The sequence below is a fragment of the Gymnoscopelus microlampas genome, assembly GCF_963454915.1.
Source record: "Gymnoscopelus microlampas genome assembly, chromosome: 12".
Taxonomy (NCBI): Eukaryota; Metazoa; Chordata; class Actinopteri; order Myctophiformes; family Myctophidae; genus Gymnoscopelus; species Gymnoscopelus microlampas.
The window spans coordinates 36,069,861-36,086,493 of NC_139949.1; the positions used below are offsets into that span (position 1 = coordinate 36,069,861).

Here is a 16,633-nt window from a genome sequence, read left to right on the forward strand (position 1 = left end):
TTTTTTTTTACATTAACCACTTGAACCCTAGCATCCCTATTCTGAGGGAACATTAGCCGACAATAGCAGATCTACCTTGCAGCAGCTATTTTTGGGAAAGAGGTTTGAGGTTTTGAGGTTTAAGTGGTTAAATGTCTGAAATGAAGAAAACACATTAATTTACACAACACTGATGATAGTCAATGAAGCTTAGAAATCTATGAAAAAGTTTAATCTTCAACACAATTTTGTGCAATGTAGTGTGCACCCTGCTTCATCTCTTTCTCAGCTAAGGGGTCCTTGACCTGAAAAACGTTGAAGACCCCTGGTTTACATCAAACATTGCATGAAACCCTGTTAAGTTTGTTTTAAAGGCTAATTGGAAAATGTTATAGGCTAGTAGTTATAGGGGCTCCAAAGTGATTTTTATTTATATTTGTAATAAGTGTTAAATTGCTAGCTCCATATTCCTGTATAATTGCGTGTTTGTTCAATAACATGGGTCTTCCCATCTTTCTAACAGAAAATACATTTTCAGGTTGGGATACCAATTTCATCCAATCAGGATAGACCCCATACAGGTTAAACAAGTGACATTTTTATTAAACAAATAAATAGAACTCAAACACATGCTGATAAATGATCTTTTTCGGGTTCTCTCTCCCGATTGGATGAAATGTGTAACCCACATGAGCATGTATTTTATGTTTACTAAGCTGGAAATACGGGGAGACCCCTGTTATTGAGCAAACACTATAGCAATGACAACGGATTATAGAGCTTTAACTCTATCATTCAACTTTTGGACAAAAAAATATCAAAATATTTCACAAACAAATGTCACTTGCAACACCACGTCAATATCAAATGAGGACTGTATTATACTCTTAGTCAAAACTCCCTTCAAAGGGCTATCAGTTCCATTAATTGAGAGTAAACATTGCTGTTACATGCCTGCAAAGCGCTAATATCAGTCTAATGGTTGGTAATATAGATATGGGGATTTCTGCAGGTGTCAAAAATGAGATATCGTATTGACTGAACGTTTTAAATGGTCGTCCTTAAGCTAACCCATACAACATGCCGTCCATTGATGTGGAAGGGTTCTGACTGAAGATGCATGCTGAAGAGAGACATTTACGTGAATTTTGACCGATAAGCCCTTTTTGAACAATCTGACTGAGACACAAGAACAGTGGATGTATTTTGCCATTCCTTGTGGTGAGACTGTTGCATGCAAGTTGACTTGTGTTCCACATCAAGTAGACTAAACAGGCCTAATAGGCTGCACAAGAAAGAAACAGACACATTTTAAGAAATTATATCAAGAATCCAAAGAGAAATTTAGTGCCAACTTGCCTCTCGTATTCAACTCTCACACAGCGAGTATGCAGTCTAAATTGCAGGCTAAATTCCGTTACAGGGCGTCTGTTTCTCCTCTGCGGTTGGGGGAACATGAAAAAACCTATGTTAACAGAAATTGTGATGTCAAATTAACAAATAAAAAGTGCGAGAACACAGGAAAGGACCAAAATTAAGCATTTTGTTAAATTTGGTAGCAACATAGCCTATTATTTGTTGCTGTCTAGTCTACTTATCGCCTATACAAAACATGTATAGGCGATTTTTTGTTTCCTATAGCCTATACCATCTTTTCTTGCTGGATCGATCAAAAAGCATTCCGTTATTTATTCCCCCCCTCAATAACACTTCGTTCCTCACCAGTGGTTACTTGAAAATAAATATTTTAAATTTGTCTCCTTGAGCTCGTAAAAAAAAATGTTACAGAATGGGCTACTTGAAATGAACCTCTATTTTTTTGTTTTTGTTTATTCAAACAAACATATTACCATAAACACATGAAGACTTTGAATCACCTTTTGTATATATAGGCTAATGAACTTACTTTTGCAAGTTTTACATTATTACCAACTTGTACAAAACACGTTGCACTCGAGATAAAGCATGCGTGGTTTCTATTTCAGCAAACAAGTAAAACGAAAATCCTCCAGTCCAGACAAAACATATAAAAGTAAAGTCACTGAAACGGTTCGCATTAAAACGGGCCTGTGGCAGGCACCCCCCTGCATAGACGGGATATAAATCACAAACAAGCAATATAAAAGTCTACTTAACTATGTACAATATATATTTCTTCTTTTAACCAGATCCGGATTCGTGTTATGTTTGAAATTTCTCTTCCTAATCCGTGCGTATAGCAGAGGAACCCCCCCATAAGAACCATGTTCAAACTGGTGCGAGTCTTCAAAGCAAAGCGAGCAGAAGAAAAAAAAATAATAATAAAAAGCAACAACCGCTCCATTGTCTCTTTGTGCTCGGCCTATGTACATCAAATGCAGCAATGTGTAACACGTCTTCATTACTCAAAATCCAAAAACTTGGACATTTTTTTTAAATTGCTGTGCAAGTTCATTTGGTAAACACATACAACCCGCATAATCCATTTTTTTGAAAAATAAAATGATTGCAACTAATCCAGTTTTAGTTGTCTTGTTTGTCCCCATGACGGATGGCAGCGATCAGGGCACGATGACCTTCCCATCGATTATCGGTGATTATCAATCATCAGGGCGTTGTGTCGCTGCCGACCCGTCAGCTGTTGTACTGACAGGCGTTCAGACTAGAACCGGGGCTCTGCAAGCCGCTGTATCCGAAGGTCGGGTGCTGCTTGGACTTGAGTCTGAGGGTCGCCAGGCTGCTGTTACACGTGTCCCTGTACACGCTGTACGGGGAGCCCGGCGGCCCGTACGGACAGGCGGAGGAGGACATGGCCGAGTTGATGCCGGACGTGCCGATGCCGTTCAGGTTGCCGATGTTGTTGAGGCCCGCCGGGGTTGGCATGCCCGGCACGGCCGAGTGGCCCATGCCGGAGGCCGCCATGGTCATCGAGGAGATGGAGTTCGGCGCGGAGAACATGGACTGCGTGGTGAGCGGACTCATGGAGTTGAAGAAGGTGAAGTTCTTGGTGGACAGCGGCGCTGGGGCGAGGCCCTTGTTGGTCCAGTTGTTGTAGGTGTAGGCCGGGTACATGTCGTCGTAGGGCTGCATCAGGCCGCTGAACTGCGGCAGGTAGCTGTTCTTGCACAGGTCCATCTGCTGGTTGCGCTCCCTCTTCCTCCACTTGGCCCTGCGGTTCTTGAACCAGACCTATTGGAGGTGGTGGTTGGGAACGTCAATCAGTGGTGGAAAAAGTACACTCATTTTTTTTTTACTTAAGTAAAAGTATCAATACTGCAATGTAGAAATACTCTTGTTACAAAAAGTCTGGAATTCAACATTTACTTGAGTAAAAGTACAAAAGTATTGGTATCAAATGTACTTAAAGTACCACAAGTAGAAAGTACTCATTATGCAGAATATCCCATTTCACAAGTTTTCAAATGCAAATATTTTCAAATTATTACATCTACAAGCTCACAATGTGTTGCATTGTGAGCTTGCAGATCTGCTATTTTCAAATGGCCGAAATGTAGGGCTGAGATGTAAGTATGGTATATGTTTTGTACAAATAATACAAAATACAAAGTAACTAAATCATTGTAGTGGAGTAAAATAACAATATTTGCCTCTGAGATTATGCAGAGGTCTGTAGTAAAAGTACAGTAAATTGGAAATACTCCATAAAAGTAAAAGTAGGCTACCTCAAAATGTTACTTAAGTACAGCACTTCATGAGTAAATGTACTTATAGTTACTATACACCACTGACGTCAATATTGTGGAATGTAAGTGAGATGTAATGAATCAGGTGTAGGCTATTAACCCACTTCCGAATAATGTCTAATGTATAATTATAGCCTGGGATAGGCCTATTGGCGTTTAGAGCATATTGCCATCAAAAAGACACGTTTAAAATGACGTGCAATGCACACAGGATAATACATGTTGATATCCCTAAATCACAAAAAAACGACTGCATGGCCCCCATTCCTTATGAAAATGTGACATATTATCCATTAGCCTCCACTTCGCAGGCCACTTTACGATTCATTTTTTAATTCTCAGTAGAAACAGTTTATACGCAGCATCATTTATAGTTGGCCCCGCGGGGCTATTTATAGTCGTGCAGGGAACATGGTGGTATTGACAAATTGTCCACAAAGACATGAGCGATGTGACACAAGCCAAGGAGCTCTACGGAGGGCGATGGACTGCACCGTATATTTCAGAAAAAGCCTCGTCAGCAACAATGTGCTTTTAGCTTCTCTAAAACATGCGTTATAGTTCGTCGTACGACGGTGCAGCGCGCCGAAAATGGCCACGCTGCAAGTGTGTGTTGTGTGTGTGTGTGTGTGTGTGTGTGTGTGTGTGTGTGTGTGTGTGTGTGTGTGTGTGTGTGTGTGTGTGTGTGTGTGTGTGTGTGTGTGTGTGTGTGTGTGTGTGAGAGCTTGTAGATCTGCCACAACATGCGTAGAGTAAGCGTGGGGTTTTAACATATACCGAACCAACAACTCGGTATACACACTTAATAAATCTAATGAACGACTTATTAACAACTTTCAAAACAGTTTATACTGTAATAATATCATTCATATGGATTAATAGCCCGCTGCAACGTTACACCACAAAATGTCAATCTTTCCAGGTTTAGAGTGTATACAGAGGTCTATTCCAACCATTTAAATTGTCCAAACTACACATTCTATCATCCCATAATGAATTTGAAATATTTAGGGCGCCATACGTGTGACGCTGAGGAGTATGCATTGGACTGCAGCAGGCTGTAATGTAAAATAGTCGACTAAATTAATTTCTCTTTGGTAAAATCAAAATAAAAGTAAATGTATAATTATACGAGTAATAAATAAATAAGCAATCAAAATGTGTGTGTGTGTGTGTGTGTGTGTGTGTGTGTGTGTGTGTGTGTGTGTGTGTGTGTGTGTGTGTGTGTGTGTGTGTGTGTGTGTGTGTGTGTGTGTGTGTGTGTGTGTGTGTGTGCGTGCGCGTGTGCGTGGTGTTTCTGCATTGTATTATTCACGGTGGAAAATTAGGCGCCAGCTGTTAAAACTAAAAGATTGCGTCAGTAGGTAGTATAAAAGATTTTTTACATCATCTCTTACTTAGATAGAAGCTACGGAATATAGGTTAATTGATTTCTTCAAAATAATACGAAAAGCTATATGCATACATGTCTAAATGCAGAAACTAGCCTAGTTGGTCTGTAATATAGCCTAATTTGTTGGTTCGTTTTTATTGGGAAAATCAATTAAAATAAAAAACAATTGTTTAGGCCTATATATATCTCTTAAATTGCGTACGTACTCTTCTCATGATTAAATTGCCTATCGCAAAGCAGTGAAAGCACAGACCAAACTTATGATCTCATCACAAGGAAAATTCTCATTAGCTCTATAGGAAACAAAATGTTGACGTATTAGGCCAATTTAGGCTATTAGTGTGCACAGATTGATGCAATATTTCCATGTCGTGCGCGATAGCCTATAAGTCAACCAAAATGGATTGATCTGGCCATTAATTAACCTAAAAAATAAAAGAATATTATAATGATTAATTATTTATTCAACATAGCATTTGCATTTATTTATTTATTGACCCAATAACATTACAGAGCTTTATAGTTCTAGGCTCTTCTTGGAAAGAGTTTGTGTTCACAACTTTTGAATTATTTTTTTCAATTATAAATTCATGCGAATATCCTATCTGTATGAGAATTCTCTTTTATGACAGACAGAATATCTCTTTAATAAACACAGATTTATTGAACTCGTCTGTCTATGGAAACATCTATTTTAATAGACTAAATAAATTATCAATGGTATAGGCCTATATATAATAATATAAACATTGTTTCAATCTATAATGTTTATTATTGTCATAATGTTTATTATAGGCTACTAGGTTGTCTTCTGGTACAAGGATTAACCAGTGACTATGGCGCTTGGGGGAGGGGAAATTAAATATGTCACTTTTACCTCAATACCTTGTAATTATAATGATGAAATAATCTGTAACCTTGAAGCCAATCAACCTACCGCAAAACACTTTAACTGGCCCTTTGTCTTTGTCAGATAATGTTACTTTTGAGTAATATATTTCCAAAAATGCATTCACACATTGAAATTCATGCACAATTGTGTTGCCTTTGAAAAACGTGTTGGCTATTTATTTTTTATTTTTTTCAAATGCATGCACCCTAACTAATTTTAAAGAACATGGGTCTGCGTGCAAGCTAACAATGCGTGGTGATGAACGATGCGACGCGTTGTTATCTTGCAGATCTGTTCTTTGTGGCAAGCTACACCGTTCTCCAACATCGTGGTTCTCAAAGTGGGGTCCGGGGACCACCAGGGGTCATTGAAGGTCTTCCATTGGGTGACGTCCCCAACAAAATGAGTAAAAAACACTTTAAACATATAGATCGCAGTCTGGACCAACCTCACCGAGGCGAGGGTCCGGGTAAGAAAGCCAGGTCTTATGCTGCCCCACTTATAATTTATAGTAGGCTATTTGAAGAAAAAAAAACACCTATCGACAAGCTCACAATGCATCACGTAGATCTGCTAGGTAAAAAAAGATATATATATATTTTGAAAAATGTAACAAAACATATATATTGTATAGGCCCTAGCCTATACTGGCACAAATGTTTGGCATTTTGGGGCACCGCCGGCCAAGCATATTAATTTGGGGGTTTGAGAACCACTGCAGGCCTACTATACATTATAAGTAGGACATGAGGCCTGGCTTTCTTACCCGGACCCTCGCCTCGGTGAGGTTGGTCCAGACTGCGATCTCCTCCCTGGTGCTCATGTCCGGGTAGCGGTTCCTCTGGAACGTGGCCTCCAGCTCCTGCAGCTGCTGGCTGGTGAAGTGAGTCCTCTGCCGTCGCTGCTTCTTCTTGTTTTTGGGGTCGTCCGCGTTCCCGTCATCGCTTCGATGTTCGACACTCCGCTCCTTTTCTGTGGAACCATAAAACAGGAACTATTTGTTGTATACATGTCACTTTGGATGACTTATAAGGCCCCAAACGTGTTATCTTCTTCCCCCAAAATGTTAAAGTTAAGGAAAGCACTACAATTAAAGGCAGCACCCCGCTGCTACAACAAGCAAAACAAACCTAACCTATCAGGCCGTCTAGGTCTGCAAAGGTTAATCCTGCGTGCAAGCAAGTCAAAAGGCAAAATAATATAATGCATAGAAAATATACTATATGCCACAGAAAGGAAATATCTGGTTTGGTTTCATATCTATAAGAATTAAACCAAACATTGCCATTGCATACAACTTTGTTTCTGTCTCACATACACTCTTAATAACGCGCTCCACTTTAGATCAATATTTTCCTTTTTATCGCGGAGTTTGTCCACTCTTATCTTACTTCCACTATCTTACATTCATGTTCCCTCAAGATAGCCCATTAAACTGAAGGGCCTGCACAAGGTTCAATACAAATGCAGAGGTCTGTTCAAATCTCGCACCCAAAAAGCAATTAAAAGAAGGCATATAACACATTTAATTTAGGCCCTATAATGAATCACAGTGTTATGATTACAAAAACTCAAAGAACTATTTCTTAAATCTATGCTGTTTCCACAACACAATTTCTTGCTCATGTATAGAGATAATACAATAGGCCTGCATACTTTCAACGATGAACAATGCGTCTTTGTTTGCCTGCAAATATAATATGGCCAACTTGTATAGAACATACAAATCAAACCTCGAACACATCAAGCTTCTGCTCACATTATTGACAATGCAGGCGTTTGGTCTTTTAGTAGCCTATAGCGCAACGCAGTGCATATAGCATATATTACTCAGAGGCTAATCACAATAAGTTAATTGGCAGCAGTTTTTGTTGACAGGCCTAGACAGTAAAATCGTCAGTGTTCATCTATCTCTGTGTAAAATGGACCCTCATTTTTACACTCAGAGAGTTAAACACTGCTGATTTTGCTTTGTCGATCCTGCCAAGACTTTTGCTCGGCATAATACGCATGGAATGGATTTTTAAAAATATAAGTCAACCAACAATAAGCTAGACCATTTTATTTCCCGTATAACAAACGTGAGTGTTATGCTGGAAGAGTGGAGCCCCAGCATATGGACAGACTTTGTTGTATTCTGTATAATAAGCCCCACACATAGTTTGATTTCTTGCACCCATTTCCCTGTATATAGAGCTCACGGTATTATAGGCGTGCTTATGTCAACATGAAATTACTTGTTAGCAACCAAGGAGAGTTCAGAGTTATTGCAGAGCTATTGCAATGCCATTTTGCACCATGTGAGTGTAATGTACCTGCTAATTCTGTGTCTGACGACTCGCTGCTTGAGTTCTCTAACGTTTCTCGACTGTTGTTGGCGGCTGTGGTGGATCTCGGCAAATGAAACGTAGGGGCCACGACGTCGCGCTGCGGCGGTGGTCTCACGGCCTCCGCGATTCTGTCCAAATTCATCCCACCTTTAGAAAAAGAATGATGCGTAATGGAAAGGAAAGGATGTGAATCCTACTTGGTTGTGTGTGCGGGATCTTTTTTCCTCAACAGCTATATGCTATTAAAGTATCCACCCGTTGCCAAATAGAAGCCATCGCAAGGGGAATACAAAAAAAGAAGAAGACAATAACTATGCAAAAAAAAAAAATGTCCACGCGATTTTTTTTGTTTCGTGACACAAAATACACGGCACCCCTGGGTTTCTTTTCCAAGAAGGAATGAAGACCGACCCGCGCTGCTGTTGTTACTGTTCTTTCTTTCCGTTGGTGAGAATGTCTGTCGTGATCGAGTGGAAGTTCTCGCTCTCGGAGCCAGAGAGATGAGACCCACCCATCTTCTGTGTTTAACCTCCCAGAACTCAGCCAGTCCCACCCACACACACACACACACACACACACACACACACACACACACACACACACACACACACACACACACACACACACACACACACACACACACACACACACACACTGTGGTGTAAAGTAACTAAGTATATTTACTTTTGTACTTAAGTACAATTTTTAGGTATTCTTTTTTACTTTAGTGGAGTTTTGCCCAATTTTCAATACTTTTACTTCTACTCCACTACATCTGTGAGGAAAATATTGTACTTTTACTCCACTACAATTATTTGAAAACTTTAGTTAGTACAGTTACTTTTTAGATTTAGATTGTTATTACTAAACATAACCACTTAAGCTCTATAGATATTTCCAAGCGCACATCTTGTCCTGTTGTGAGCTTGTAGATCTGCTATTTTCAAAAGATGTGTACACTTGAAATGGGACATTCTGCATAATGATTATTCACTTTTGGTACTTTTAAGTATATTTTGATGCCAATACTTTTGTAGTAAATTCTGAATACTAGACTAGGTGAAGTATTTCTACTGATTTTTACTTAAGTAAAAAATGTGAGTACTTTTTTCCACCACTGACTGACACGCACGCACGCACGCACGCACGCACGCACGCACGCACGCACGCACGCACGCACGCACACACACACACACACACACACACACACACACACACACACACACACACACACACACACACACACACACACACACACACACACACACACACACACACACACACACACACACACACACACACAGCACAGCACAGACTGCGGATAGTGCTTTTTAAGGGGAGTTTTATCTCACGGGAGCGCACGGGGTGACGGTGACGCGCTTGCTTTAGCTTTTCTTTTTTTCTTTTCTTTTTTTGCGCTGGCTACACTGGAAACTTTGCGGAGTAAAAATGGGTCTTTTATATTCGTGCAGGCATGTTTGAAATACATCCCCAAAGCAAGCTAAAGCAATGGAACGGGGCAGCTGGGCTGGGTGCGCTTATATACACACTCGCACACAATGTATATCTCGAATATGTGCGGAGCTGAATAAACATTTGCCATGTAGGTCTGCCCTGTTACTGTACCCTGTGTGTGTTTTTTTTAAAGTAGTGCACGAAAAGTGGAAGAACTCTCTTATCGAGCTTTATTTATAGTATATGAAGTGTCGTTCTATCGTTTTATGGGCAGAGAGATTTTAGTTGGCTTTTCTTTTCTACGACATGTAAACAATCACGCATAATAAAAGTAAGGCAGGACCCCCCCTCCCTTCTCTCCCATTCGCTCACGCCTTCTCTCGCTACACAGTGCTTGCCATGTCTAGTCTTCTCAAAGATAACGACAAAATGTCTGTTATGTCAACATTCTATTTCCTATCGTATAGGACCAAACACAATCAATTAAAACTGCTGCAGGATATAATCATGATAATACTGGATTATCCATCTGACAGCTGAATAAACTTCTCAAAAATCTGCAGAAAGTGGCACAGCCAGGGACACAACAAGCCATAATGCATCACATATCGATCCCCATGCAGCTCTGCTTCAATCAACATACATTGAAATGAATATGAATACAATTCAAATGAATACGGACCTAACGTATTGAAACGTCAAGAACTGCACTCCAGCCATGCATATTGGAACCACATGTTCCACTGCCCTCAAGCTGAACAAAAATTTCTTATATAAAATTCCACAAACACTGATGGCGCGTCTGGCCAGTGTCCTGCTAATTACTGAATATGTAATCTGAAAAGTAATCACTTAATGGCTGGGGGCATTTCAGCGTCCCTGTGACATCAACCTTCTCTGGAGGCCAAAAAAGCTTTTTAAAAGGGGTTTATTGTCAATATCAAATCCCTGATATTGCAATATGGTGTTACCTGATCAAATAGAATAGGAGTTAGATTGATATGTTGGCCAGGTGCGACTTGGTCCAAAAGGGGAGTATAACATATTAATAACCACTTAAACCCTAGTGAATCGGACCTGAGTTGCTTGCATGGACCACTCCGTCTACACCAAATCTCTTTGCCAAAAATAGCCATCTACAAGTTCACTATCGCAACCCAGCATGTTGTGAGCTTGTAGATCTGCTATTTTTGGTTAATATTTCCCCCAGAATAGGGATGCTTGGGGTTTTAAGTGGTTAAGTAGCATACTTGTGTAGTGCAGACCAAAAAACACGCAAGAACACATACAGTATTACAGAGCACTATACGAACTCTCACTACCAACTACCAACCTTGGCCATTTTCTGCAGGAGGCAGGAGCACAACCCGATGGAACTGATTTGTTTGATGTCCAAACTTAGTCTGCTGCCACACACAATCATCTGTAATTCAGCGGCGCCTGCTGGCCAAAAACTACCCAGGCGAAATGTCATTTTGCCAATTATTTTGACGTCAGCATATGGGGCCTATCTATACTATAGACACTGTGCTGTTACATTTCTGGGCTTAGGCGGGCGAACAGTTTAGTTTACACACTCACGGAGAAGTGGAATATAATTTATAAACTATTTGAGACAGATATACCTATAGTACCTATACTCAATATTAGTTTTAACCACTTACGCCATAGTTTCAAATGGTGTCGTGAAAACAACAGATCTACTATTTTGGGTGAGGAAATAATTATGAATCCATGTATTTCTTTATCTTCGCTTGTAATGGCATGGCCAAAATAGGGACACCAGGTTAAAGTGGTTAATTGGTTGAAAGCACTATGTTTTTTTCCTCTTCTTCCTCTCCTATAGTTTATGCGCAATTACGCACGTTGACCTGCCCAGGCTAACCTGCATGTATCAGGTAATCATAATGTATGTCGGCTTAAGGCCTGTTCAGTGCGCCGTCTGGCCCAAAGATCACGCCAGGCGCCAGTACGAAGCATTTTAGGCCATTGTATGACAGTGACTTTTGACATGAGACCCCGTCCGACTGGAAAACTCCCTGAAGGCCCTTTCAAAAGCCAATTGTACAGCCTCTCAAGAGTCACTTGCCTTTTCCCCGTGTATACTTTTTCAAGCCTTCTTATAACCGCAGTGACTTCTTGTCTTACAAAGCCTTGAGCACTAGACTGTTGTTTTAATGCGTGCTTTTGATGATGCAATCCTAATCTGTCCTGTTAAAAGCATTTCTTTGATTCAGCTATTTTCACAATATAGCCTACAACTAATATAAGATAATTTGTAAAAATTATGTTAAATTTGTGTTTTGTAGTCGACATGGTTGTAGCTTTTGTTAAGAGAACATGCGTCGGCTTTCAAAGCCCCTTTCCTAAAATTAAAGAAATAATCAGCATAATTGATTAATTACACATTAGTGCGTGACTATAAGAACAGTCAAACTGAGTGACGTCGACGAGTTATGGATAATAATAACTATGATGACCAAGGCGCGAACCTCCACCGTTTTGTAATAAATTACCTCAGAGAGAGATGTGTTCATCCCGTGTGGCTGCGGTCTCTAAATTGTGTCAACATGTGTTTTAATCTTTTATTTTTTCCCCTCTTCTTACTGTGGTGATTGTGCAGCAGTAGGGCAGTTGGCCAACCGGACTTATAAAGTCGTTATTTTGGGGTTTCATTGTGTCATCGAGCGTGCGTAAACGCCGTGCGTAAATATACCGCCGGTGTGTGTTTAGACATGCGGAGCGGCTGGTGTTGTGTGAGTTTATGAATTTACAATCCAATCGATTCCAGTGGCAATGATTATGCTAATGCTGGGGATTGTTCTCTAAATAGGCCCATCAGGAGCTGTGTTAGCCGGTTAGGAGTGTGTACTTCGCCTCGCGTGTGAAGGATGACATGAAAAGCCTTTTCATCCGGCAGGCTAGGTCAACGAGGGCAGTAGCAACACTAACACTAGTCTAACAAAGTGCTAAAGGTAGTCTAACACTCACATTTTTCCCCCCAAGAAGCAAAAATAAACCCGACGACTGTCGTTAATCATAAACCAAACAAAACGGGAATTTGATTTTTTTTTTGGTATAGAGTTTTTGTTTTACACACGCTATCTTTATATGGAAAGTCAACAAACAAGCTATAAGGTGTAACGTATAGCAAATTAAAGCTGGTTTGCTCATTTGAAAGGAGAGGGATCGTGGGCATACAGATGCAACTGGACACGGCAGGTAATGTGAGCACTCACTCAGGACGGTGATGTGACTTTATCACCCTGGCGATCGTGTCCCCTTGGTACTGGACACTCGGTCCGGGTCTGCTTGACCCCGCCGGTCCGACAAACCAACAACAACACGCGGGGAATTATTCCTCTGGAAGAACGTCACGGGCCGGTGTGTAAGATCCATTACATCTCTATTTCAGATTAATTTGTAGCTATAGGCTACTACTTGTAGGCTACCTATAACTCTCAGACAGTAGCCTACTATACAGGCCTATTTTACCCTCGTGTTTTACCCAACAAAACAAACGTTTTAAACATTTAAACATTTTAGATCAATAGACGAGGAACTGTCCATTATGTGTAGGATGCTGTCAATCCTTCCCCAATTCTGTCCATCAGCTTTAAGTGAGACAGCAGTGACGTGTCTACCCGCACGTACTTTGTACTAAGGATGAGCCTTTAAGTAAAGTATATAGTCTAAAAATACAAATATAATTCTAATGCCACCTGATGGAATGCATGGGCCTAACATAAAAACAACCTTGATAGATATTATTCATTAGAAAAATATTAATATATATATTATATATTGCTGTGGGGGGTGAATTGGAGGGTACCCTTTAGTCAAGGTAATGCTTTCCTAAAATTTTAGGCTAACAGTTTGTAGGCCTAATTATGTTGGAAGTTAATTTAATTATTTTAGTAAGAAGTAGGCTTGGCCTATACGTGACAAATTTAATTCAGATTTGAAAATACGATTTACGCAGATATTCTGAGACAATGAGGGAATTCTTTTTAATCCCAATTAGATATGACTATTTTAAATAACGTTTCTGGCAGCACTGATATGGTCTGGTGGTTATAGACGAAAATGATGTGGGCTTCAAAGAAGTCATATCAGGAACATGACCCAGGATTAACAAGCTATTGTTTAAAAAATGTTTGCCGGCGCGTTTTCTTTCATTGGCCATGGATACGAAAATGTTATTCAAATATTTAATCTTGATCACTTTTGCATTATATCACTGTGTTTCCGCATAATAGGAGTGATTTATAGCGACGTGTTGGTTGCACTGCTACTCACACACTCGCTATTGTTCCAACAACCTTGCTGTTTTAGACTTTTACGCTTTGCAGTGCATTCAAAAGGCAAATCTCTATAGCTCCCTAAAATGACAAAACAGGACTTGAATTATACACTCTGCACAACGTGCATGCATTCATACCTGGGTCCCCGCAAGAGATTACATTCTTTGACAGATTCAGTTCCATTCCAGTTGCCTGCAGGGTGGAAAACAAGAGAAACGTATAATTAACATCAAAATTCACATATCTCACTGTCAAATCATTTGGAATCTATTGCGTTTGGCCTATAGATAATGAATTGCCCACATTCATCAAATGGTGGATAAATTATAGGTCATGCATATATACATCGTATTGTTAAGCCAACGATAAGCCATGTAAACCTTTTATAACCGTTAGAGAATTATTCCCTCAGATGTTCCAACTTCCCAGTGGTTAAATGCTTCAACCAGTAGGCTATATTGTGCGTGTTATGTAGCCGTGACACTCACAGATCGCTATCTTGACGTTGCTAAAAGTTTATCTTTGCCATGATGTATACACACATAACCCCTCTTATCTCCAGGAATCCCTTTGCTCATTCTACGTCGACCGTAAATCTTCACATCATTTTCCTTCGCTCCTCGGCGTTCACACACGCGCGCGTCGTGGCGCGCACACAGGTTGGTTGGCACAGATTCTCATCTGGTTAATTTGCCATGTCAGTCAGCGATTATTGTCATTTCATATGATCCATGTCAGTCAGCGATTATTGTCATTTCACTGCAGTGAGTGGAACAATCCCAGACAAATGGTACATTCTTGCAATCGCAGGAGGCAATTTCTTTATTAGAGCTGTGTGGTCGGTTAAAGCAGTGGTTATCTAACGTTTTCATGCCAAGGACCCCACAATTTATATGTATTTGGCCACGGACCCCCATCAGAAAATATTTTGTGCCAGGGACCCCCACACAAGATTTGTGTTGTTAAAATGTTTAAAAAATAGTCAACATTTTCCAAAGAATTTCAAGTTTTTTTGAAAATAGCAAATCTACAAGCTCACAACGCCTTTGCGTTTTCAAATAGCTGATGTATATAGGTTTAAAGGCAAGTGGTTAAACTGATACATGGTCATGGATGCTATACTAACTCATTTTGCTGAGGGGCCACCTGGAACACTCTCAAGGACCACTGGCGGTCCCCGGACCCCACTTTGAGAACCACTGGGTTAAAGCATCCATAGCCTACAGCCGACTATGTGTCATTATGTTGGCACAAAGATTGTAATTACAACTGAAAACATTTCGATTTCCTGCAAAGATAGCCATTCCTTTTGCAAAAACGCCATATATATATAGGCTACCATCCTGATGTCCATTCAATGAGTAAGCTATATCCTACTGCAGTCATGCAATAGCCTTAAACCCGCGTGACCCCATCTAAAACATGCACTCTGGTAATAGGGTATAGGTATAGGTATAGGTGTCAATATTTACAACATTTTATGGTTACCACGCACTATAGGTTCGATTTATTGTCGCACATAATAAACATCTCAGACGCGGTATCCAAACATGGACGGATCGGATGGCTGTCGGATGATATGAATTGCAAGGCACTTTTTTTGGTCAAATACTCAGGCATTTAACAGTATATAGGCCGATTTAGTAGCCTACTCACCAGTTGGTTCCCAGCAGTGGCAGCAGACACACACGCACACACAAAAAAAGGAATAAAAGCTCAGAATGTCCCCATGCAGGTGTTCAATAAATCCACGTTAGTGGGGCTGTAGATGTCGTGATGTCCGAGATAATGAGCGCTTTGGTCGCCTCAGTGCTGCGCTGCCTTGGTTTTCTTCACCACACCGCTGCTCTGCGAGTCTCCTGGTGACGTCACGCCCCCTCCATACCCCCCCCCCCCCCCCTCCTCCTCCTCCTCCGTGGCTCTTGGCCACGTGTGATGTAGTATGAGCAGGGAACCGTGAATGTGAATATATGGCGAGATATTTATATGAGACCTTATGTCCTTCTGCAGCATTAGTTTGAAAAGGCTCGTTATTAAATAGATTATAAATAGGACTTAATGTTGTCCTAATGTGCAATTCCTCCGCGCAAAATCGGACTATATTGCCGCATGCCTAGAATTTATGCATTGTATACACACACACACACACACACACACACACACACACACACACACACACATATATATATATATATATATATATATATATATATATATATATATATATATATATATATATATATATATATATATATATATATATATATATATATACACACACACATTTTGATGTGAAAAGTGGAGACTTAAGATTGTTATGCATATACGTTTTAGCTTGACCTATTGTCTGCGTTTCGGTCTTTCTTTGTATTCATTTGCATTAATAATTCGTCTATTAGTATACTTCAATCGCAGCTGCAGTGCTTTTATTTTCAAGATTGCCCAACCCCATCGAAGAAAATTGACTTGATGTCAACATAGGCTACTGTCAATGCAACGCTATATTTATAGGCTATGTTTTACAAAGATTAGACATATAATTTGGAATTAATTGTGTTATCACAGCCCTATAGCTACATTCACGTAGCCTGGTATTT

The 16,633-nt window shown here is 40.1% G+C and overlaps 1 protein-coding gene across 6 annotated transcripts; it reads right to left on the reverse strand.

The window, feature by feature from the left end:
* Positions 1 to 557: 557 nt before the first annotated feature.
* On the reverse strand, positions 558 to 15,851 carry pitx1 (paired-like homeodomain 1). Of its 6 annotated transcripts, none has more exons than XM_084074993.1 (5): positions 15,693 to 15,851; positions 14,174 to 14,228; positions 8,263 to 8,424; positions 6,714 to 6,919; positions 558 to 3,147 (listed from the first exon to the last, which is right to left on the reverse strand). In XM_084074993.1, the coding sequence occupies exons 2-5, from the start codon at positions 14,217 to 14,219 to the stop codon at positions 2,593 to 2,595; spliced, it is 969 nt and encodes a 322-aa protein (XP_083931119.1). In that variant the 5' UTR covers positions 14,220 to 14,228; positions 15,693 to 15,851; the 3' UTR covers positions 558 to 2,592. The 6 variants fall into 6 exon arrangements, with proteins under 6 accessions (XP_083931119.1, XP_083931121.1, XP_083931120.1 ...); XM_084074995.1 differs by lacking the exon at positions 15,693 to 15,851 and adding an exon at positions 14,525 to 14,543; XM_084074994.1 differs by lacking the exon at positions 15,693 to 15,851 and adding an exon at positions 14,417 to 14,435.
* Between the last annotated feature and the right edge of the window lie 782 nt (positions 15,852 to 16,633).

Excerpts from the sequence above, each read along its gene's own strand:
- pitx1 (XM_084074993.1), bottom strand. The coding sequence starts at position 14,219 with ATGGAACTGAATCTGTCAAAGAATGTAATCTCTTGCGGGGACCCAG. Across the intron at positions 8,425-14,173 it reads AATCTCTTGCGGGGACCCAG|GTGGGATGAATTTGGACAGA; the intron begins GTATGAATGCAT and ends CTTTTTCTAAAG. Across the intron at positions 3,148-6,713 it reads TCACCGAGGCGAGGGTCCGG|GTCTGGTTCAAGAACCGCAG; the intron begins GTAAGAAAGCCA and ends CACCTCCAATAG.